The sequence below is a fragment of the Cricetulus griseus genome, chromosome 8, assembly GCF_003668045.3.
Source record: "Cricetulus griseus strain 17A/GY chromosome 8, alternate assembly CriGri-PICRH-1.0, whole genome shotgun sequence".
Classification (NCBI taxonomy): Eukaryota; Metazoa; Chordata; class Mammalia; order Rodentia; family Cricetidae; genus Cricetulus; species Cricetulus griseus.
Genome location: NC_048601.1, coordinates 83,294,002 through 83,319,159, shown reverse-complemented (window position 1 = coordinate 83,319,159; position 25,158 = coordinate 83,294,002). Strand labels below are relative to the sequence as shown.

The 25,158-nt window shown below is 40.4% G+C and overlaps 2 protein-coding genes across 3 annotated transcripts in view; one reads left to right on the top strand and one right to left on the bottom strand.

The window, feature by feature from the left end:
* The window catches only part of LOC100761790 (probable E3 ubiquitin-protein ligase HERC3), a 160,068-nt gene extending 135,711 nt beyond the window's left edge, over positions 1-24,357 (top strand). Inside the window, exons 23-25 of one of the 2 annotated variants that reach the window (XM_027429738.2) lie at positions 19,759-19,942; positions 20,105-20,207; positions 22,723-24,357. In XM_027429738.2, the coding sequence (XP_027285539.1) occupies positions 19,759-19,942; positions 20,105-20,207; positions 22,723-22,931 (496 nt within the window). In that variant the 3' untranslated portion in view covers positions 22,932-24,357. Of the gene's footprint in view, positions 1-688; positions 912-19,758; positions 19,943-20,104; positions 20,208-22,722 lie in introns of those variants that run through there. The other variant, XM_027429739.2, reaches the window with a different exon arrangement.
* Positions 9,628-10,098, bottom strand: Nap1l5 (nucleosome assembly protein 1 like 5). Its single transcript, XM_035448612.1, has one exon. The coding sequence runs from the start codon at positions 10,096-10,098 to the stop codon at positions 9,628-9,630; it is 471 nt and encodes a 156-aa protein (XP_035304503.1).
* Positions 24,358-25,158: the final 801 nt, after the last annotated feature.

The following is a 25,158-nucleotide window of genomic DNA, read 5'->3' as shown; positions in this document are numbered from 1 at the left end:
CAGTGTGTGCATGTAGAAGGAGAAGCCTACTCAGAGCCTTTCCTGCTATATTTTTATGACTAATTACTTTTCAACTCTAAAAGCTGTCAGGATTTCCACCTCCCAGTAAACAAGCAATTAACACTGTTATAGACAGTAGCTATTCCGTGCTCACTAATCCAGCAGAGTTCTGATCTGTGTTGTAGTGATAGACTTTTTATCATTAGCAGAACAAATGACCTGAGAAAAATAACAAAGAGTAAAGATTTTTAGCTCACAGTTGAGCCTGAGCTGGGGGAGCTTTGTGATATCCTGGTGTGGCACAGAAAAGCTGCCTTTCCCATGGTAGCCAGGCATGCAAAGAGACTGTGTAGCAAGTAGTACTTTCTCATCAGGACTGCCAGCATGCAAATAATGACACAGAAACTTGTTAACTACAAAAGCTTGGCCTTTAGCTTAGACTTGTTTCCAACTAGCTCTTATAAATTATTTAATCTGCATTTTTAAATCTATATTCTGTAGTGTGGCTCTTTATCTGTCCTCAGTACGTCACATCCAACTTTGTCAGTGTCTTGCTGCTGTCTCGCATGTGCTTAGATTTATCCTGAGTTTTTCTGTCTGCCCAGAAGCCCGGCCTATTTTCTCCGCCTAACTGCTGGTCATTCAGCTCTTTATTAAACCAATTACAGTGACACCTCTTCATACACAGATACTTTGCAACAAGGCTGGAAGAGGCCAGGATCAAGATATATCCTTCAGACAACTAAGGCATCAGAATGAGTGTATTGCCCAAGTCACACACCTAACCTATAGCTTCTATTTACAATCCCTCTTCCTCAGTCTTCCCTGTCTGTAATGGTGGGCTTTGAGAAAACATTCACTGTTCCTACTAAAAATTTTTAAAAATCCAATTAAATTTGATTGCAACCTTTCTGTCCTTTCTGATATTTCTTCCAGCAAAAATAAATAAATAAATAAATAAATAAATAAATAAATAAATAAAATAAGCTGCAATGTGTTGAAAGAAGGAAAAAAAAAGATATATCCTTCAGTGATAAGTCCTACTGGCCCACTTCCTTCAGTAGGGCCGCCTCCGCACAGCCCAGTTAATATGAACCCTTTAACGGATTGACCCATTGATAAAGTTGGTACTGCTGTGGCCCACTCACGTCCTAGTAGTTCCACAAGCTGGGGGCTGTGCTTCAACACAGGTGCCTCCTGAACGGACAATTCATATCCAAACATCTCTGTCTGAAGACAGTAGCAGACCTGTCTTCGGGCTCAATCCTTAAAGCTAACACCATCTCACACTTACCCCAAGCCTCAGGTTACTTTACGTGTGCTTCTGACAACTGGCCTATAAATCGGGTCTCCTATATGCCTTCCCCCACGTTGATTAATTTGACTGAATGGGTCACAGAATTCCGAGAAATGCTCACTTAGGGTGGGATACAGGTGAAGAGCAGATGTATAACGTGACCTGGGAGGAAATGAGCTTCCAGTCGTTTGCCTCTGTTGCTGGCAGTTTCTTTCCCGCCAGATTCCTTAGCCTCCTTGCCCCAAATGAACACACAGACGCTATGTTAATTACAAACTGTTGTTTGATGACTAGGCTTCTTATTGGCTAGCTCTGTCTTAATTATTAACCCATTTCTATTAATCTAAGAATTTCCATGTGGTCTTATCTTGCCCGAGAAGGGTCCGGACCTGTTTCTCCTTTTGCGGTCGACTTGGCGCCTGACTCTGGCAGGCTCCCCCACCTACCTTTCTCAGAATTCTCCTTGTCCGTCACCCTACCTATCTTCCTGCCTCATTGGCCAACAGTGTTTTATTCATCAACCAATAAGAGAAACATATATACAGAAGGACATCCCCCATCATGTCTCTTAAATCATTTCTGGTCGGGGCTTTATAGAAACGTCCTTGGTGTCTAGTGCTAGTGGAATGACTGTGGAAATCTAGAAGGACCTGTCTGTGTGTTCTTCTCAGCCTGTGTTTCATTCTTAGTGTGGATCAGATTTCCTTCTGAAATGGGTGTCTTATTATCTGTTATCAGCTAAGGTAAGTCACAGTAAGGCAGGGACTATACACATATCTCAGAATATCATAGTGGTGACTTAGTATATTTAAGGTGAGATCTATAGTTCAGGTTTAAAGATTTAGCTGAGTTTTCAGGATGAATCTCAGTCATTGAATTATCTTGTTAGAGGAATATAAATATTAGATTTTGTTTAGGTTTGCACTGAACTTTGATAATCTGCACAGACATTCATTTACTTTATGGACACTGAGTGTTTACCTTGTGCCAGGCATGTTGCAGACTGTAGAAGATGACTACTGTCTATCCTTCTGTCTGTTACACAGATATGTAACAGATTACAGTATACATTATTCAAATTATACATCACATGTTATGGAACTAGAAGAGAAGCAACCGGCTTTTTATAAGACATTTAAGAATGTAATTGTGGGGGCACATTTTAGGCAGATTGGATATGTGAGTGAGAATATTCAGGGTTGATAAGATGTTTGAAATTGTCAAAGATTTGTGAGTGGGCCAGGACATGGTGGGTGCCAGAATTTTAGAGTAAAGATTATCAAATCCTTGAGTAGGGCTTGAATTGAAAGATAATTGATCTCAGTTTTAGAAAGATAACTCATGGAAATAGACAGTGTGCACAGAGACCTGAGAGGAGGCCGTAGAGTTGTCTCTGGTAAAGAACAGCAAGAGCCAGGATGGAAATTGTAGAAATATCAAGTTGGTTATGTATGAGTGGCACAGTCAGCAGGTGTCTGATTATGTCGGAGCAAGGCTTGAATTAGTAACCCTGTCACAGTTTCTAATTTGGGTAGCTGTATAATAGGTAACAAACTATAAATAAAGCTGGTTCATTGAGGGAGGTTCTGTTGCTTTGACTGATAGTACCCAGGCAATTATTTAAAGCTCACAAGTGATGAAATAACATATGAGTGTGCTTCCTCAAGGCATCCCCAAGGTGCATGGCTAGATAGTCTTTAGTCTTTCTTAAGATGTCTTACCTTTTGTATTAATTGGTTTGAGACAAGAATGTGTGTGTGTGTGTGTGTGAGAGAGAGAGAGAGAGAGAGAGAGAGAGAGAGAGAGAGAGAGAGAGAGAGAGAGACAGAGACAGAGAGAGAGAGAGAGAGAGAGAGAGAGAGAGAGAGAGAGAGAGAGAGAGAGAGAGAGATTTGTTGGAAATGAACACTGGGGTATACAAGCAGCCTGGAAAGGGGCGCTGAAATAGCTCATGCCCTGGTGAGTCTCATGTGTCTGGTGTGCTTAAAGGGGAAAAGTGATCCAGCTCAGGACAGGCAGTTTTGTAATATAATCTATAGTTGAGGCAGTTTTAGGCACTTACACATCCTTTTTATATTGTTATTAAATTATTTCTCTTAACATTTCCCTTACGTAGCAGACATTTCTCTGAATCAACAATTCAGCTGAGTCAACAGTTGCAAGACAAACTGTGTGGGAATACTGAAATATAACTGTTTGTGTAGGAAGATGAGCTGTTCTCACATGCCCCTGTAACTAGGCTAGGAAAGACTAAATTGCCGTGGTTTAATCTGGAGAGTCAAAGAGGTTATCTTAAACACACATATCTTAGGAGAGAGATCTGTTACAGACCTAGGTGATAACCTGTTAATACTTTGTGATGGGAAATGGAGAAGCGGGGGTATGCCCGAGAAAGTGCCTTTTGCTAGGTTTCCGTATTCAGGTGACAAGAACCGCTGCTGTTTTGTTAGCAGAGCAGCTGTGTTACCGAAGCAGGTCCAGAGTGCACTGTTTACCTTCTCCAGTGTTTGTTCTGTTGCTGGCATATGTCCTGATGAGCTTTGCTGAATCCAGTGTTTTGCAGGGTCATTGACCACTTGCCCTTTGAGGAGAGCCTGTGTTGGTTTAAAAGGTATCCCTGTTCTCTTCTTTCTTGCTTTACAGTTGCCAGCCTTCCTTTGATATCGGTGCTGCTCTTAAAAATTGTCTACTGTGGGGTGGTCTAATGGGACAGTGCATAAACCCAAGAGTAGTAACAAGACAACACATACAAACTCCATTTCAGCTCAATGCAGGTTGCTTTTGTGGCTCTTAAGGTTGCCAGAATTTCACACTATCTGTGAGCAGTCAGTTCCGGAGTAAACATGGCTGGCAGTCGTCTAACCCAATTCATTTCTTTCACTATTTGATGGCCAATGCTAGTATATCCCACAGGCTGAGGACTCAAGTTTTAAGACTTCCCTGACCCCTATCTGGTGCCAGTTGTGAGCCTCAAGTTGTTTTACCTTGGATGGCTTCTGACTGAATGGCTTGTAAATTACCATTCCCATAACTCTGCATTCCGTTCTATTGGTATGTTGCAGTGGCTTACAGATTTCAGGGAAGCATAGTTGCCTCTACTGTCATTGTAAAAGACACTACACAGGGTGTTCATGAAAGGATACCTTGTTGAGGTATGTGAGAGGTAAGGTATGGAAGACGCATGTGCCCCCTACCCACGGTTGCATCTCTCTTTCTAGGAACTCCCATATGTTCGATTCCAGTAGCTATCCTTTTGGGGTTTAATGGAGGGTTTGTTTTATAGGCGTGGATGCTGGAAATAAGAAGTTGCAATCTGATGCTATCACACTGAGTGGGGAAACCTAATTGAGGCTTGTGCAGGGTTTTCCTGGTCTATATAGAATTTCTTCCTTGCAAGCAATGATACTCAGCTTCCCTAATGCAAAACCCTTTAATACAGTTAAATTCATCATCTTTGAAGTGTGTGGTGACCCTCAACCATAAATTATTTCCATTGACACTTCATAACTGTAATTTTGCTACTGTTATGAATTGTGATGTAAATATTTGTGTTTTCTGATGGTCTTAGGAGACCCCTGTGATAGGGTCATTGGACCCCCAAAGGGATTGTGACCCACACACAGCTTGAGAACCACTGCTGTAGAGTATAAGGCAGAACCCCTTTGAAATGGAGTTCTTGTGATCTCTTATGGGACAAGGTTGGTTAAAGGATTATGGGCTGCTGTTGGGTTTTTAGTGTTGGGGTTGGAACTTGGGGTGGTGTCAATAATAAGATACCTACTGTCATGACTGCTTTGGATGAAAGAAGCAGAGGACTACAAATCCCATTCAGATGACTTACATGCATCTAAGGATAAGAACCGCTGACAGCCAAGTCTCTCCATAGTGGTATTCACATCAGGATTGCACTGTACTGCTTCATGCCTTGTAATTAAGTGCTTTTTATACTCCATAGTATATTATTACCACTAATGGAAAAACGATCTTAAATTGATGCAGTTAAATTCCAGTTCTGTTCAAAAGGGCATCTAAATCCATAGAGAGAACTCAAGAATGCAGCTGTGGCGCTAAATGCCTTCTGCTGATCCCTCATGAACATTGGTCAGGGGTGTGGTCTTTGAGGTCCACATTATATTTGCACTGGATTGTTTCAGGGACAAAAAGATAAAGAAAACACTTAGCCACATTTCCAGAGCACTTACCATGTGTCTGGCCCTCTCCTAAGGACTTAACATTGCAAACCTTACCACTTCGAAGATGATGAATTTGAAACCCAAAGATTTATATCATTTGGTGCAACTCTACGGCTAGAAGTGAAGGACTTGATTCAGGGTCTGTGCTCCACGAATGCACCGTGCCACCGAGAGAGCCACCAAGAGCTTGAGGGTTACCGTGTTGTCCCCCAGGAGGAAAAAGTGACTGCAGAGTTTACTGTTTCTCCTTTCAGACAGACTGAATAATTTTCTGAAAAAGAAAACTGGCATAGTGAAAAGCATACTATAAATGTGTAAAATTGAATGTTAACCTCAGAATACAGTGCATATGCAGTATTTAAGATGTGATAAACCCCTCCTGAGTCGGGCATAGTGGCTCATGCCTGTGATCCCAGGACTTGGGAAATAGAGACAGGCAGAACTCTATGAGTTTGAGGCCAGTCTACATAGTGAGTTCCAAGATAGGCCAGAGCTATATAGTGAGGCTCTGTCTGATAAAAACAAACAAACAAACAAACAAAAATATGTATATAAGAACAAAAACCACTCTTGCATGCCTGTAATTGTGTAGTCTTTTCTGTCAATGTGTGTTTTCTTTGGGTATTTGGTTTGTTTGTGTGTTCTTTTTATCACCCTTTCTGTATTCTTTCAGCCCTCCTCCAGTTTTATTAAAAGTGTCTCAAATATCTTTTGTATGAAAAGGAATTACTGTTTTACCTTTAAAATTGCTGTTTTTTTTTTAATGATAAAATTCCAAGGATAAAATTGTAAAGTATGGCATTTTGAATCTCTTAACAAGTAATTTTTCATAATGAATTGTACCAGGTTATTCATCTTTGTTTGTGTATAAGAATACCCATGTCACTCAGGCCTCACAGTATCATTAAAGATACTTGCATTTCTTTCAGACATAGGGTACTTTAAAGATTCTGCACGGCACTGATCCATTTTAATGCTGTGAGAATTTATAAAATACTTTTCAAAATATGACTTCAAGACCATATTTGCATAATATTGTGAATATCTGAAATTGCTTCTTTTAAAATGCTTTATGTTATGTAAGCTTCAGCTCAATAAAGCCAGCATTTGTTTACTTGTATGTAACGTGAAGAAGTGCTATATGTGCATAACCTTCACACAAGCAGAAATGCAGCACAGAGCTTACACTGTGAGCCTTGAAGTGCTGCAGATTTCTGCGTCACAGTCTGAGAGCATGCACTGAATGTATAATGTGTGCTGCTGGTTACTTTGTGCTCTGCTGAGTTTGGCCTTTCAGGGGTTAAAATGGTTTACCGCAAAGCAGTGTTTTACTTGCCTGGAGAAGATGGTGTCCTGCCGACATTACACTGCAGCTGTGACGCACTTTGAAATAAACAGTTCAGGAGACACACATTTAGGATCAGCTCAGCAAGGAAATGAAATTGACATCTATCCTAAACATCCCTGAATTCTTAAAAAAAAAAAAAAAAAAAAGTAGCCAGCAGTGGTATATTGGTATTACTGCTGGCCAAAAGAAAAAAGAGAGAGAGAGAGGGAGACAGAGTGAGAGAGAAACCTATGCTAATCATATATATAATATAAAATAATGACTGCTGTCCAGGGCACGCAGCTGTGCATGTCTGCCACCTTGCCAGAGCCCTGCTTCATCTAGTGTTGGGCATAGGAACACGTCTTCCTCCCCAGTATTTCTTCTTATTAAAATAATCAGCTCGGGTTCTTTATGTATATCTCTAAAAGTACCAATTTCCATATGATTTGTCAAGCTATTAAGACCATTAACCTTTTGTTGTCTATATCTATCGTAGATATCATTCACAGTCCTTGTTTGCATTTGAAATGAGTTATATATTCAAAACTTGATTGTTTTCTAATTTTTGTCTTGTCATGTTTGTTTCTTTTCTTTGGCTGTATGTGTCCTAATCTTAGACTTTGTGTACCTAGTAATTTGTAAATATTTTGTGTATTTTCTTCATTAAAAATGTTTGAGTCTAATTTGTTTCTAAATTATTGAAAGCAATCTCAGCTATTCTTATAGGTGAACAACACAGAAGTTCCAAATCCCACTTGGAATTTAATTGAATTTTGATAAATTATAAGTTAGTTTTAGAAGAATTAATGTTTTTGTGGTAATCTAAGTCAGGGGCTTATTTTTTGTGAAATCCCCTATTTTTCACATACATTATACTCATTTTTTTTCATGGGCTAGCTTATGTTTATCTATTTGTATATTTCTAGTATAAAATATTTGCTATATTTTAATACATTAAATTAATTATTGTTTTAGTATATTTATATGACAACCAATTCATCAAACTTGTATCTGATGGTTTCTCAGTTTATCCTCTTGGGTTTTCTGTATATCAACATAAACCTAAAAAATAAATTTCCTGATGACTAGATCCTTCATTAGTTACTTTTTAATTTATATTAGACCTAGAGAAATATTAAATGGCAGTCCCTCCATTTCTGAAGATAAGTGAATGTTAACTTTCATTACCTTTTTTCTTATTGAAATAATCATATGATTATGATTATTATAATAAATGTGATATCCATCAGTTGGGTTGGTCACACCATCAGGAAGATTACCACCACCTCAGAGTTGTTCGTAGTCAGCTGTTGTCATTAGCAACAGGTTACCATCGCCCTCCATTTCCAACGACGTCATCAGATTTTGCCGCAGTGTGATTAACCCTTGCAGCAAATGGAAGTGTGTGTGTGCATTCATAATGTATTATTAAAGTCTTCCCTTTTATGAAAGGAAATTAAAACCAGATTTTATATGAAGGAAACCAAAAAAGATAGCTTTTTTAATGTGAGGAAGGGACTGTTATACCCACTTTTATAGATGAGAAAACAGGCAGTCTGAATAGCAAGTTTTTTATTTTTTGAAAATACTGGTTTGTTAACACCACAGTGGTAAACAGATGTATGTTTGTACTCTTTACAGAACATTGGCTCACAGAAAACCCACAAAGAAGCTAAAGGCCTTTACATTAAATGTCTTTTCCCAAAAGTCCTTCCTATATGCCATTCTTCCTTAAGCAATAAAATTTGATTTTGCACCATTTAATGTGTCACATTTACAGAGCAAAATAATGAAGGCACAGCTAATACAAGCAAACTTAAATCCTTTCTATTTCTGAGCTGGGGGTGGGGATACACACTTGGATTGACTCTTCAAGTATATACCTTCTCCAAACATTAGCTTCATTGAGGAGTTCTGGTGGTTTTCACAGCTACTTGCTAAAAGCTACAAGACAAAAAGACTTCACAAGGGTCAAACTACAGCAACACTAGATACACATGCTTTACAGGATTGCTACATTCTACATTTCTTCAAGTAAATTATATTTCTAAAATGCTCTAAGGTGATTCAATACTTAAAACATTTGGGGTAATTTTTACGATTTTGTAAACACACTACCAAGAAAACAGGAAACATGAGACCATTACAAATGAACACGTGTTGACAATATTGTACATGTTAATACACCCTCTGTCTTATAACCATGTTCTTTCTGTCAATTCAAATATTCCAAACATTTCCCATAACTTTAAATGGCAATTTCCCTAGCCTCATAAACAGTAGTGTCATGCTCTCAGTCCAGGCTTCCTCCATGCCACGTCTCCTCCAGAGTGTAAAGCTGATGTCTGGGTTTGCAAAAGCAAAAGTCTTAAAGATGACGTCGTTCTTGGATTCCTTCTCCTCTTCGCTGGAAAATGTAAAGAAACTGAAGAATTAAGCATTGAGAAAAGTTCAGTCTTAGCTTGGGTGGTCGGGTGTAGTGAGATGAATGGATTTCAACGTGTGACGCACTTCACATTTAACTGACCATCTTACATCAGTCTCAAGTCCAGTTCTCTCAGAATTGCAGGGAGAAAAAAAAATTAAGCTTAATTAGGCTTTTTTTGTTTAAAAACGTCTTTTGGTATTTGTTTTACACAATTAAGAGTCAGATTAAAAACGGGCTAGCCAAAATCTAGATTCAATTTAAATTTAGGAATGTCAGAATAGATTCACATTGTATTTTGGGCAAAACCTGAGCCTTTTAAAGTCTGCCGACATCGGAAATGAAAGGGGTAGGGGGTTTATCACCTGTCATCTGCTGGCGTTCACTTCTTGGCGGAGTCGGGACCCCCAGTGGCGCCGGCCGCAGCCTCTTCTTCCTCCTCCTCCTCCTCCTCGTCTTCTTCCTCGTCGTCATCATCATCTTCCTCCAGGGTCCAGGCGCAGCCCTCCATCTCACCGGTGAGCTCCTGGATCTTGGCAAGAAGGGGCTTGTAGATGTCGTTGTACTTCTTCTCCAGAGCCTGGAATTCCTTGTCAAATTTGGCCTCGATCTTATCACAGCGCTTCTGCAGCTTTTTGAGCGCCAGAACTCGGCACTTGACGGAATTGGGCAGGCTCTCGATAAACTCGTTCTTGGGCTTGGGCGCGTTCTCCCCGGTAGCCTGTGGCTCTTCGGCCGCGGGCGCAGCGGCACCCTCGCCTCCGGTTGCCACATCCTCGCCACCCTGGGCGCCCTCCATTACCTCGTCTTCGGCACGGCTCTCAGCGGGTCCCTGCTTCTCGGGGTCGGCCATGGCTAGCGTTCGGCTCGGCTCGGCTGGTTTGCCGCAGTGGTCTGGTGATTGCGCAGTCTGCGACTGTGCTGGTCCAGAGAGGTCCTCCTTCTGTGACTGCGGCTGGTCCAGAGTGAGTCTAAAGATGCGGCAAATGCTGACGGCTGTGGTGACGTCCGCGCTGCCGCTTCGTGGCTCGCGGCAAATGAATGGCTGCCCGCTATCAGCTGATGGTTTTGCGCACATACTGCACCAGATTGTTGCTATGCTGCTATCTCCGAGGTCCTCAAAACCACTTAGACTCCCAGCCCCCAGCTTCCGCCCCCTCCCCTGCAGAGCTGGCTGGAACCAGCTCGAGGCTGAGCCTGTATTTTTCCATACCTGTTTATGCAGCCCCAGGCTGTTTGCTTTGTGCCCCCCTCTTCCGTCTCAGCCCTTTGAATCCGCAATGCACCTGTTAACTGTTTTTTCGGAAGTGCGCCATAGCTGATGCTGGGCAGTCTTAGCTATGGGTACCTTCCTTTCCGAATCTTGATTGCGTCTTAAATTCACTACCAGAGAAAAGAAATGCGGGAGAACCATTTTCCCCCCACACCTTTGCAGATCTGCATATCTGCGCATTATCTGCGCAAGCCATCTTGGGCGCCTTGAGCTCACAGCCAGCCATCTCGCTTAAACCTAGTTACATACGTTCTGGTGGCAAATTATCACCCGAGGTACTTTGGAATTACTTCTAGAAGTGCTTGTGTAGGAAATCTCAGCACCGTAACCTTCCTGGTAGTTACCGAAGGGTCCACCCAGGCGCCAATGAAAAGGAATAAAGCAAGGGTGAACCGAAGGAAAAAAACCCTTCGGAGTGTCCAGCCTTGTGACTTTGTGAAAAGACGCCATCGTCTCCCAATGTGTGGGGCCCATTCATCGTTATCTTGGGAGGCATGCAGCCTCTGGGTGGCAGGTTAGTCATCCCCATAAGAGCCAGGGAGAAGAGATTCTTTTAATACATCTTGAAAAGCGTGTGTTTGATCCTACTCGCCCTACCGCACCTACAGATGCACGTACAACCATTTGTCACCAAACACTTCACAGTTAACCATCTGCTCTTAGGATCTGCTTGTGATTTGCGTGTGAGAACATTGGAAAAGACCATCAACATCAGATGCTTGTTTTCTGATAATGAAGACGTTTTCTGGTAATTGGACACTTTAATATCTTACCCAAATACCCATATTACGCCAGCCCAGGCTAGCTTCTAACCTCTGATCATGATGACCTTAAATTCTGGGTTCCTCCTGCCTGCCTCTTTAGGGCTTCTTGTTTATATACAGGGCAGGGCACAACTCTTAAGTAGTTTCTAGAGCATTCATTTGTTACCAATTTAAGTGTTTTTCTTTCTTGCCAGAGTCTTATGCTTATGAAATCTGAAAGAAATTTCTGTCTTTTGGTTATTATGCATATTAAATTAATTATATGTAAATCATTTAGTGCTGGTACATAGTAAGCACTGAATAATTTTTATAAAATCATTGCATTAATATGCAAGTGATAATTATGCATAATGTCTTTAGAGCAAACATCCTCATGCCTCTGATCAAAGAAAGTAAATATTTACAAAATGCATTTTAATGTACTCGGGAGTCCTTTAGCTTGTTTTCCTTCCCTCTCCCTTTTTCTTTTTTTAAATTACATTTATGTGTTTTGTGTTGATGGAGTAGTTAACATTTTCTATGGTGTGTACCGTGTGTTTTCTGGGGAATCTAACCGAGGCCTTCAGGCTTAGGAGCAAATGATTTATTTGCTGAGTCATTTTGCTGTCCCTTTTAAAATTTTTTTCTTTTTCACTCTAAAGAGCCTACAACTTAGTAAAATCCAGCATTTGGGGAGCACTTCCACAAACAAATGCAGTCACATAAGCACCGTGGTAATCAAGACGTGGTAACTTGAGTACCCTAAAAGGACCCTGGGGGCCCTTCTACATTTTGTGCACATGACACATCGATCTGTTTACTGTCTTAATAATCCTGTTTTTCTTAAGTTGTCCCGAATGAAGTCACATGTAGCCTTTTGGAGTCTGTGATTTTCACAAGCAAATGTATTTGATACTCATCTGTACTGTCATGCATATTACTAATTTGTTCCCCTGTATTGTTGGGAAATATTTCCAACGTGCTATTTCCACTTCTAAAAATCTAGAATAAGCAGGGCGGTGGTTGTGCATGCCTTAAATCCCAGCACTCAGGAAGCAGAGGCAGGTGGATCTCTGTGACGTTGAGAGTAGTCTGGTCTACAAAATGAGTTCCAGGACAGGCTCCAAAGCTATATAGAGAAACCCTGTCTTAAAGAAACAACAACAACAAAAAAAAACCCAATAATAATAGTAATACCACTGTGAGCATATACATGTCTGTAGATTTCTATATGAACACATCCTTATTTTCTATAAATACCTACTAGTAGAGTTGCTGGATTATTTGGTATATTTAACTTCATAAATAGCTATCACACTCTTTCCACATGGCTGTGCTTGTTTGCTTTCATACAAGAAATGTATGAAAGTTATAGTTGTTCTATATGCTCTGCTTTGAGATAACGAGTCTTAAATATGCAGGCCAGACCTGGAACTCGGTGGCTTCAGCCTCGAGAGTGCCGTGGTACCCTTAGTGATAAGTGATTCTGATTATTCACTGATGTTCATGTTTACTATTCTTACATCTTCTTTCTGTTGCTTATTTTCTTATTTTTTCTTAATGAGTTTTCTCTTTTTTATGTATTCTGGATGCAGGTTCTTTGTGAAATATGTATTTTATAAACATTTTCTAGACTGACTTTTTAGTTTTGGGTTTTGGAGACAGGGTTTCTCTGAGCAACGGTCCTGGCTATCCTGGAACTTTGTAGACCAGACCGGCCTTGGACTCACTGATATCCTCCTGCCTTTGCCTCTCCAGTGCTGAGATTAGCTTGTGGCACCACCACCACCCAGGTAACATTTTAGTTTTATAATAGAAATCAGAAGTAGACTTTAAATAAGTAGAAATAGACTTTTAAATTTGGGGTGGCTAAATTTTCTTTTATGGAATGAGATTTTGGCATAATGCCCAAGAAGTCTTTTCTAATTCCAAGGCCATAAAGCCTTTCTCCCTGAACTCTCCGCTATGAATTTGATACATTAAGCTTCAATTTTAGGCTGTGGCACATATTGAATTAACATTTATGTGGTTATAGACTATATATTTGTTGTGCATGTAATATTTATTGATTTTTATGGACAATACTACTTAAGTCTGCCACACTGCCTTTGTAGATTGGTTGAAAATCCGTTGCATTTATAGGTGTGGCTCTGTTTCTGATTTTTCCTTCTGTTCATTTACCTGATCTTTCATCAACACTAGACTTCAGAACCATGGCTTTATTCCTGAATTTAGATAATGAGCCCTTTGACTTTGTTCTTTTACAAAATTATTTTGGCTGTTTTTAGTTCCTGAGCCTTTTATATAAACTTCAGGTTGACATGCTTTTAAAAATGACCCTTAATACGATTTAGATCAGGACTTCTAAAAAGTGTGGGCAATACATACCATACTTGTCTAAACATGTCTCATTTAGTGGGCTTTATCCTCTCTGGTACATGATAAGGGCTACAGAAACACATAGTGAGTAATAGAATTGATGAGGTGATGTGTGATGAACTCTTGTCTAACCTGTCATGCAGCTTCATACAGGAAATGAAAAAAAGGTAGTGGGGGGGGCGGTTAGGGGGCAGGAACTACCTGAAATGGTTGTGTCCATGCTAGAGCCTGGTTTCAATTCCTGCCTTACCCATGTGTTAATTGTTCCTCTTAGTCTCAGCTTTTAATTCAAAATAATTATGTCAACTTCAAAGGCTTTTTGAATTTTTTATTGACGTGTAATTCTGTATTACACAATTTACTTTTCATTGAATTAGTGTACATCCCAGAACTTCATTCAGGGTTTGATCTTTAGTGAGTACCTAGAAACAATTTAAGGGTCATCATTTTAAACAAAATTCAATAATAATGCTATTAGAATTGGCATGTATCAGTTTGAATATATATGTTAGTTTGCTAGGATGCTGTAGTGAAGTCTAACAGGCCAGGCATTTAAACAATAGCAATCCATTGCTTACAAGTTAAGGAGGCAAAGTCCTCACAGGTCTTGGCAGGGTTTGTTCCTTTTGAGATCTGTGAGGGAAAGAGCAGCGGTAGGCCTCTCTTTGGGCTTGTGCTAGATGCCTTTTTAGCGATTCCTGGCATCTGTTCCATATGTTGTAGATAGAAATAATAAAATGACATATCTGCTGGTGAACATTGTGCTGCTTAGTGTTAATTGTCAACTGGGTACCTAGGTGGAGGGTGGGCCATGCCTCCAGGCCACCTGTGGTTGACTCTCTAGACGAAGGTTAGTCTCTGATAATGCTCTGTGGGATTGTCTCTTGATTACCCTAATTGGTGTGGGAAGACCCACCGTAATTGTGGGCAGGATCAATCCTTGGGTATTGGATCCTGAGCTGTATAAAATGGAGAGGGCAAACTGATCTCTAGCACACATTAGTTCATTGCTTTCTGCTCTTGACTGCTGATGTAATGTGCCCAGTTCTCTCACATGCCGGCTGCTGTGGCTTCCATGCCATAATGCACGTGGAATTGTGAACCAAATAAGCCCTTTCACCCTTAAGTTGCTTTTGTCAGGAAATTTTGTCACAGCGATAAGAAAGGAAAGTAATTACAGGCAAAGGTTGAGTCTATAACCAGACTTTTTTGGATAGTACCATAGTCAATACCGCAATGTAAGCATTGCTTTGACAATTTCATTTCCGTTGGATTTATTTTTTAATATGTCTGTTATTGGTATATAGAAAAGCCTGTCTTTTGTACATTGATTTTGTATATTGCTGCTTTGATGAAAGTATTTATCAGATCTGAGCTTTGTAGTGGACTTTATGACATTTTAAGGATAGGATCATATTGTATGAAAGTAAGGCTACTTTGTCCTTTCCTATTTATAGTCCTTTTATTTCTCTTCTTGCCTTTTGCTCTGGCTATGATTTCAAACTAAATAAAAGTGGGGGGTGTGGGCGTTCTTTGTTTCATGCCTGATTATATAGAGTAAATGCTTTCACTTTTTCCCCATTCCACATAAATTTGGTTATAGTTCTGTTACACACACACAACAGGATCTTTTCTGTTGTTTTTAGTCTTCACTTCATTGACTTTTGTTTTAATTTTTACTGTTTTCTTTCCATCTGCTAGGTTTAGATTTGTCTTCTTATTTTGCTACAATGTTGGGTTATTTATTTCAGATCTCTGAAGTTTTTTGCTTTGTTTTCTTTTTGCTTGTTTGCTTGGTTTGTTTTGGTTTGTTTTGGTTTTTGAAGACAGGATTTCTCTGCATAATAATTCTCACTATCCTGGACCTTACTATGTAGTCCAGGCTGACCTCAAACTAAGAGATCCACCTGCCTCTGCCTCCCCGAATGCTGGGGATTAGAGGCATGTATCACCACTGCCAGGTGAGATCTCCGAAGTTTAATGTAGGATCTCTTGACTCTAAAGTTCCTTAGTAGAACGAGTTTGCTGTGTCCCTAATGTTGTGGTAAGTTGCATTTTGGTTTTCCCTTGAATTTATTAATTTACTCATTTTCTCTCTGATTTCTATAACCCACTGGTCATTCAAAGTGTATTTTCAGCCTCCATGTACTGGCTTAATTTCTGTTGTTTCTCTTACTGTTGATATCTGAGGGGTTTTTTTCTCTATTATCTGATGAGATACAAGGAAAATTTCCCATTTCTTCTGTATGTATTGGCTTGCTTTATGGCCTAAAATTATTCTATTTTAGAAAAAGTTCCGTACTGCTAAGAAGAATGTATATTCCATAAATGTTGGGTGGAATGTTCTCTAGGTGCCCATGTTAAGTCCATTTGTTAATAAGTCCATAAGTACAATGGACTTATTAAGAAATCTAGGTGTTTCTTTCCTCATGTGTTTGGTCTAGATGACCTATCTGTTACTACATTCATCCACTTTCATTTTATCTGGACCTCTGGGTCCCTTTGTATTCAGTAGTGTTTGTTTTTTGTTCAGTACATATACACTTTTAATTGTTACCTCCTCTTGTAGGAGTGTTCTCTTATTGATATAGAGTTAACTTAGTTATTACTTCTGACTAATTTTCATTTGAGGTCCGACATGCTAGATGTAAGTATATCTGCTTCTACTTGCTTTCAGATATTTTTGCCTGGGGTATTATTTTCCATCCTTTCACATCCAATCTGTTTATGCCAATGAGAAAATAGGTGAATTTTTTTTTAATCTATCTTGTCTTTTAATTGACAAGTTATGACCATTTACACTTTTGATTAATGTTGTAAAGTATGTAGTAACATCTCCCTCCTTCATCTTTGCTGTTTACTGACTCAATAATGTTTGATTCTTCCCTGAGCTCTTAAGCCTGTGAATATCATTCCTCTGGGTTGTGTAAAGTTGTCTTTTGAGTGTCTTTTGCAATGCTACCTTTAGTGGTTGTCCAGAAAAGTCTTTATTCATCCTTCTAGTACAAAGGATTCCCCTTGCTTGATACAGTAATGGTAGCCACTTACTTTGTTTCAGGGATGAATAGTTGGTTCATTTCCCCCTGGTCTTAGAGTTTCTTCTAAAAGGTCTTATTCAGAGGGTGTTGTTTTGATAGGTTTGTTTTCATAAGTTATTGGGATTTTCCCCTTCAGCTTTTAGTATTCTTTTTCTGTCCTGTGCTATGGCAGTTAAGCCATAATATAACATAAAGAACTTCTTGTCTGTAGTTTATAAGTATTTCTGGTAGTTGGATGTCTATTTCTTTCCCTAGATTTGGATAATTGTATGGGGAAAAAATGATTCAATAATTCATTCTCTATCTCAGCCCCTTCTTCTGCACCATGAATTTGTGGGTTTTATCTCTTAGTTATGGTCCAGAGGTCTTTACATAGTGTAGCCATGATGGCCCTGTTCATTAGTAATTCCTCAAGCTTGTTGTCCATCCTGATTTCTTTGTTCTGCCTGGTGTAGTATATTGATAATGGTAACCATTGAGGTTTTAGTTAATTTAGTGAGCTTTCTATCTTTTTATTCCCAAGTTGATTTTCATATTCTTTCTCATTCTTATATTCTCCATGTTCCCCCGCCCCCCTTCCTTTCCTCTTTCTTCTCCTTTCCTTTGTTCTCTTCACTGGAATCTGTACTTTTATGCTTAATATCCCCACTCAAGTTGTTGAGTTTCTAATCTAGGTCTTGAATTGACTTCTTTTCTTCATTCATCTGTTTCTTTGAGTGATCTTTGAAGGCATTGATCATTTTTAAAAACAAACAAAAGAAAACCCTAGACTTTTGAATTATTTGACATTTTGACCATTTCAGGATCTTCAGATTTGCTGAGAATTGCTAACCTTTGGACAGATTTTGCTGCTTTGCCTCTTTGGCCTCTGCATGTTTCTGGGTATAGCTTATGTGTGTGCTGGGACAGTGTATCTTTTCTGGTTTTATGATAGGGTCTTCTGGGTGGGGCCAGCTTTCTTTTGAGGGCTCTGTACCAGACAGAGAAAGTAAAACAAACTGCTGTAAGAATATTAGCAGAGTAAATTAGAAAGACAAATGCAACCAAACCAACTAAAGTCAACAACTATACTAACAGGAACCTTAGGAAAAATAATGTCAAGGAAACTATGAAGTTATACAGATACGTGATGGTTAAAGTAATAACAGTGAAGAATAAAATAAAGAAGGGGGTAGGGAGGGAGAAAAGGAAGAAGCAAGGTTAAGTAATAGAGAAGGAAAGAAAATAAAAACCAAGAAAGGAGAAATAGCAAAAGATAAAATCTGATTACAATTGGGAGAAAGTATAAATGACTAGCTAAAGAAAAGAAACAAATGAAAAACAAGAGCATGTAAAGAATACAGTTTAACACAATACAAAAAATGTAGTTTAAAAAAAAACAAATAGTGATGCTTCTTGGCAATTCCACCTATGCAGTTGAATGTTGTATGCCCCTGAGGGCCAAGCTAGCCAAGAGTCAGTCACCTTAGAGAGCTCTGCCAGACCCCACGGGCTTTGCCACCTGTCGTCCAGGCAGGTTCCCACTTAACTCAGAGGCCTTCAACTTTGGGCCCCCAGGAATGAAAGACATCCAAGCCAATGAGTGACCCTCAGGTATGTGGGAATGGTGGAAACAGAGTGCTGAGTTCTGCACTAGGAGAACCTATACACCTTAGCTTTATTTAGCCTCTGTCTAGCAGTACACAGCCCTGGAGTGATGGGGGGGTTGGGGGAGGGGGCTGAATGCTCTGCTAAGCTAGGCTTCTGACTCAAACAGGTAGTGGCCACCAAGCCCTGTTTCCACAGTAATCCTCAGGCAAAAGGAACTTCATCACAGAATTGACTACATCCAAAATTCTGGATGTAAACAGGATCCCAAGCTTCTTAGTGTGATGTAAATGAAGCCAGCATTCATGTAAATTGCTTCTTTGTCCCTAAAACAATGTAATGAATGAAAAGCAAGAGTTCTGGCACTTACAGCCCTCAGACCCAGGGCAAGTTATCCCTTCTGTCTTTGCCTCAGTCTTTTCTCCATGGAAGCAAGGGCAATGGGCCACTGTTCCTCCACAGCGTTAGCTCCCATTGGAATTGTTCCATGTTAACAGGTCTTCTATTGCCCTCCCTGTCAAGATGGAGACCAGATGTAGCACTGAGGTACTGAGAGAGATGCAGTGAGTTTCCCCTCCTGCCTTGTAAGGGAAGTCACTGTTAACCTAACCCCAGCACTGGACTTTTGTGAGAAGTGGGTGTTCCTCCTGATGGTTTCTTACCGCCAGGGTCCTCTGACTTACCCCCAAATGCAGCTTCAGCAGGGCCTTTCACTCTTCAGAGCAGGACTGCTGCTTCTCAACTTTTTTCTGCATCCCCTTTCTGTTTCTCTCCGCCTTTGCTCTGTCCTGTCACAATGTTTTGAATTTCCAGTGCCCTTCCTCTGGAATATAGTCTTCACTTTCTATTTATTCCTCCAACTGAATTGGGTCTTCTTGCTTAGACAACAAATACTTTGCTAACTGAACTAGACCTCTAGCCCTCTACTAGTTATTTTTTTACTCTCAAATGCAAATATAATCTTTTTTCTAATAGTCTTTCAAATGTTGAACAAACTGCTATTTATAAGGGATATTATATTTTAAAATACATGAGGAGATAGGGCTGGGAGGACGGCTCAGTCAGCAAAGTGCTTGCCTCGAAACGTGGCATCCTGAGTCTAATACCCAGGACCCACATAAAAATATAGGCATGATAGTACTCCGGTATCCAAGTGCTAGGGAGATGGAAGCAGATGGATCCATAGGGCTTGCTGGTCAGTCCCTGGGCTAGAGTCCCAGGCAGCAATAAACTCTGTGACGTCTAAAGAATGATAACCACAGGTTGTCCTCTGACTTCTACATGCTCATACATATACACATGCATGCACTGAAAACCAAAACACAAGGATATAACTATCAAGCGGCTTTAGTTCCAGACCACCACGTCAGGCACTGGCCTGATGGAAGGCTATTTCTATCACTTTAAACCTCAGATGGAAAGGCAGCTCCATAGAGCCTGTGAGACTCTCTACCACATCTACAGTGCATCCTATCTCTCTGGTCTTCCCGCAGGCAAGAATTTGTGGATGCTTATGTTAATTATGTTTTCCAAGTCTCCGTTCATGAGTGGTATACAGCCTTCTCCAGTGGCTTCCTGAAGGTCTGTGGGGGCAAAGTCCTGGAGCTCTTCCAGCCTGCAGAACTACGGGCCATGATGGTGGGGAGTAGCAACTACAACTGGGAAGAACTGGAAGAGGTAAGCTCTAGAGCGCAGCAGCATCCTGGCAGGTGCGCTGAGGTCTCCTGCCTCCCAGGGATTTCCAGCTCAGATGCAAGTGGTACCCAGTGTGCATTGTAATGTTGTCTTCATTCTCTAAGATACATGTTTTTGTTTTGTTTTCTTTTCTCTTTTGAACAGACTGCCGTCTACAGGGGCGATTATTCAGGCACACATCCCACTGTGAAACTATTTTGGGAGACATTCCATGAGTTCCCTCTAGAGAAGAAGAAGAAGTTTCTCTGTAAGTATTTATCACCTCAGTGGGTTGTCCATATTTTAGTGTGACATCATGTAGGACGGTATATTTCACAGGTAAAGATTAACTTCTAAATGGCTAGATAGTAAAGAAAACTAAGCTTCAATGCATCTGCGGTATATTAATAAGATGTATTGTAGGCTCTTAGTACACATGTGTGAAACAAGATGATAAAAATAACTAAAGAGTCATTTCACTGATCTTCACTGTCTCTAAAAAATAGTAGTTACTTTAGGTGAAAGCATTGATTCATGCTTCTAGCCCCAGCTATTGCAGGTTGAGACAGGAGGATCCCTTGGGCCCAAGAGTTTAAGGTCAGTGTGAGCAACATAGTGATAGCCTGCCCACTCCGAAGTCTAAAATGATTTGTCTGGAAAGTTTCTAGATGAAACTGAGCAGATCTGATTTATTAAAGCTTTGTTGTGATATGAATGATTTAACATGCGCTTTCCCTGTTTACAGTGTCCAAGCTAGGGGGTTTTAGTGTATACAGGGCAGTAAGCCTGTCACAGAACACCTCAGAAAGAAACTCCATACTGTCAGCATCATTCCTCATCTTGAGTTTATCTGTTACAGACATTTCTTGGAAATAGAATCATACCATATGTAGTCCTTTGTAAATGGCTGCAAGACATTTGAGTAGGATAGTAGCTTTAGAGAGTAAAGTGGACTTATTTTCCATGATCAAATCCAGCCTTTTAGATATCGTTGGATCACCAGATGGTGGTAGCCCACGCCTTTAATCCAGCACTCAGGAGGCAGAGGCAGGCGAATCTCTGTGAGTTCCAGGCCAGTCTGGTCTATAGAGTGAGTTCCAGGATAGCAAGGACTGTTTCACAGAGAAACCTTATCCCCCCCCCAAAAAAAAAAGAAAGAAAGGAAGAAAGAAAGAAAGAAAGAAAGAAAGAAAGGAAAAGAAAAGAAAAGAAAAGAAAAGGTTGGATTTTCCCACCTACATCTGTGTAATCAGGCCCTTAAATCAGCCAGTGAATAGAATACAATTTTTTTTTCCAGTTCCAGGACAGCCTCCAAAGCCACAGAGAAACACCCCCCCCCCCCGGAAAAAAGGGGTTTTCTTCTTTACTTTCTAAAAATGAGAGGATATTAATATTAATGCAAGACTTATCTCTAGGTTCTGCTGCTCACATGGAGCAAAAATGAGGGGAAAAACAAAACAACAACAACAAAAAAACGGTATCTCCTTCAGAAATCTACGGGACCTCCTGTAGTACTTCAGTACTTATCCCTAGCATAGGACTTTGGGAGCCCAATCCACATAGAGGGATACTCCCTGAGCCAAGACACACGGGGGTCGGGGGGAGTACGATAGACTCTGATGACACCCTATGGAAGGCCTCACCATCCAGGGGGAGCAGAAAGGATATGTGATAGGTAGGGTTTTAGTTGGGGGGGGGCATGGTAGGGGAGGACGTGAGGGAGAAGGGAACCAGGATTGTCATGTAAAACAATCTTGTTACTAATTCAAATAAAAAAATAGTCTGCAAGAAAACAAAAACAAAAAACCAGTATCTCACAATGGAAGTCCTGCTTGTGTCCATGAGCTGTTGAGAAGCAGTGTCATGCAAGTTGATAAAGGAAGGGTTGGGCTGCCAAGTCAATGTGGAAACCTGTTGTTGCTTTCAGGTGAAGCCTCCCTTCTGGCCCTGGGTGTTTCCTTACAAAAAGACATTTCTAGTTAGGGAGCATTCCATATAAGGCATTTGTTGTGTGTTCATTGCTGTTGTATTATTAATTCTGAAAGTTTGGCAAGATTGGTTATATGTTTATATGCCTTAGGCAGGTTATTTGCAGTGGCTGATGAGGACTTCCAGAGAGTTGCAGAGTCTTTGTCTAGCATCTAAAAGGCCCTGGGTTCAAACCCAAAACCACCACAAAAAGAAAAAGAAAAAGGGAAAGGAAATAAATGGTTAATGATTTCATTGTGGTCATTTCTGGCACATCCAAAGTGAAACAAAACAAAACAAAACAGGAACAACCACAAAAAACATTCTGCAATACTAGTACACAGGAGAAGACAACAGTGTGTGTCTACTTTGTGCTGAGAATTCAGTTATCTCTGCAAGTAACAATGTATCACAAGAGTGAACTGCCTAAAGAGTGTGTGGATCAGGTCTTCCAGTTAATGAAAGGGAGGGAAATGAAGAAGGGAAACAGCAGCCAGGTGGCTCTGTTCTCAGACGTCTGAAATAAGAGGAAATCTTAAGGTCACAGAGACTCGAGTTCTTTGCTGGTTTCCTGTACAGGAAGGCCCCCTTTTCCTATGACAATTCCTTTCTGATTTGCTTTTGTGAAGGTTCATCTATGAGGACATGTGTCGTATAGAAGGCCCTAGAGCCATGTCTGAGCATCCAGTATTCTGGTGCAGACTTGTTGGTACATAAATAATGTTGTAGTTCTCATGGAAGCCACAGGGTGTCATGCCTTCCTCTGTTGCCTGAAAGACTTTGCATAGCCTTTGATGCCATTTTCTTCTCTTCAGTGTTCCTGACAGGCAGTGACCGGATTCCCATCTATGGAATGGCCAGTCTGCAGATTGTCATCCAGTCCACAATCCATGGGGAGGAGTACTTACCTGTGGCCCACACCTGCTACAACCTGCTTGACCTCCCTAAATATAGCAGCAAAGAGATTATGAAGGCTAGGCTGACCCAGGCCCTCGACAATTATGAAGGTTTTAGTTTGGCCTGAGGCTCCCCAGCTCACCCAGGATGTCCTTCCCTTCCTCAGTGACCACATTGCAGCGGATACAAAATATCATGGGGAGTGATTTCTATTTTTTTATTTTCTAAGTAGATGGAGACTTTTGAATCCTAAATCCCAGTCAGTGTGTTTCTGTAGTTCAGTAGTAAGTAGTCTTTTTGAAAAATCAATGGTTGGGAACTGGCCCCCAAAACTGGCTTTAGTATGGGAGGTGGATTGGATTTTGCTTTGTTTTGTTTTACACCAAGGTACCTGTTGTCCCTTCGTCTGTGAATGTGTTGGGATCTGCTGGATTAAACTGCAGTAGATTGTAAGCTTTTGTTTCCAAAATGCATCTGAGCCCCGGTGTTTCTTCTCCATGCTTCCCTGCTCTTTTCCTAGCTTCTGTCTCTGCTGCCGAGATGACTGATTGACATATCCCTTCTTGCCTGCCATGCAGAGTGTCCCTTTCTCTGCAGCTTTGGAAATGCATGGCTTGTTGTAGCCCAGTCCAGCCCACAGTGGAATAGGCTTCTTCAGAACTCCTAATCCCAAAAGGCTGAGTCTGGGTCCATGACATAACTCTTGAGACATTATGGGAGTCTTTACGAACACACCCTGCTTAAAGAAAATAGGTCACGAAGGAACTGCAGCCTTCTGTGACTGCCCACTGCCTAGGCCTCCCGAAAGACACATACAACAGCCTCAGATGGCAGGTGGGCTGCATGTGTGTTGTTAGCCATGATACCTGGATAGACAATGAATTAGTAGACCCATTTACCTTGCTTTTGAAGCAAGTTGCATTTTCTTGTCTACATATTGCCCAAGAATGGTATAATTAATAAACTTCGGTCCCGTTATTACTTTATGTCTACTGCTCTTTCTTTCTTACCTTTTCTTTCCTATGTTCCCCAACCCTTCCTTTCCTCTGCTCTCTTATTCTTCCTTGTCTTTGCTACTTGAATTAATTCTCCACTTCCTTCTGCTAGTGGATGCATGCTGTCTTTTTTTATTTTAAATTTTGTAAGATTTTTTTTAACTTCTGTCTCTAACTGTTAAAGTATGAAGATACTCTTTATGATAGAGTTTTTGTTTATCACATTTGAAATGTTCATTTACAGTGGGATTTCAGCAGGGGAATTATGTTTAAGTCAAATAAATACATGTGTCTCAAAAATGACGTGTCTAACTGCTTAGCATTCGATAAGAAAATCCTACATGATCAAAGAACTCATGTAATGCTGATTTTAAATATGTAGTAGCTAGAGAAAAGATTTTATTTATATAAAATGAAGTACATATAGATTGTGATGCAGCCTTGAGTCTTGATGGAAGGAATGTAGATTTTTGCTTTTTCTTTTTCTTTTTAAAAGTTACTCCAATTGCTAAATTGGTAGTTTTTCAGTCCTTATAAATACAACATTTAAAAAAGATACACAATTATATGAAATGTTTATTTTCTATGTGTGTGCATATAGTTCACTATTATCCAATAAATTTGGTGTTTTAACTTAAAACGGTTTTGTATTGTACTTGTGGGATGGACAGTGTGCTTTCCATGGAAGCATTAGGTCTTCCAGCTGAGGAATTGAGTGATTCCTGCCAAAAGGAGGTGGAGCCAAGAACTCTACAAGTAAATAGGAAAGCGACGGGGAAGAATGGGAATGGTGAAGGTTGTTAATGTTCAAAAAGCATTTCCAAGAGAGGGAGAGAAGTTAGCAAATACACAAACATAGGAGAATACTTAGGGAAGAGCCTGGGAGAGTCTGAGTGGTACACTAGAGGAAAGAGAATAACGACAAATAGAACTGAAAGGGAACGAGTACCTCAGGGCCCAGAGTTAGGAGTCAACTTTTCTGAGTGGCTCCTTAAGATTATGTTCAGGAATCTAGAACTGGAGTAATATGATATGAAGTTGGAAACTGTGAGATGAGGGGTGTGTGTGATTTAGAGAATTGAGAATGTGAATGGCAGAAGCTCATAGCACTGAGGCAGGTGACAGTGGAGATGGAAAAGGAATAGCAGAGAAAGGGAAGGAGGGAGGGGGGAGGAGGAGACACTGAAGTGAGACAGACTTGGTCATCTCATGCTAATAAGTATTAGCCTATATGCACGATCTGTGTGTGGAACCCAGCAAGAAAGTATTTTCAATAAATTTAACACAGTATGATGTATTGTTTTGACAGAGTTAGGTAGATGGTTTAAAAGTAATAATTGGTGAGATGACTCACTGGGT

Bases quoted from the DNA above. Each gene is read 5' to 3' on its own strand.
- Nap1l5 (XM_035448612.1), bottom strand. From the start codon at position 10,098: ATGGCCGACCCCGAGAAGCAGGGACCCGCTGAGAGCCGTGCCGAAGAC.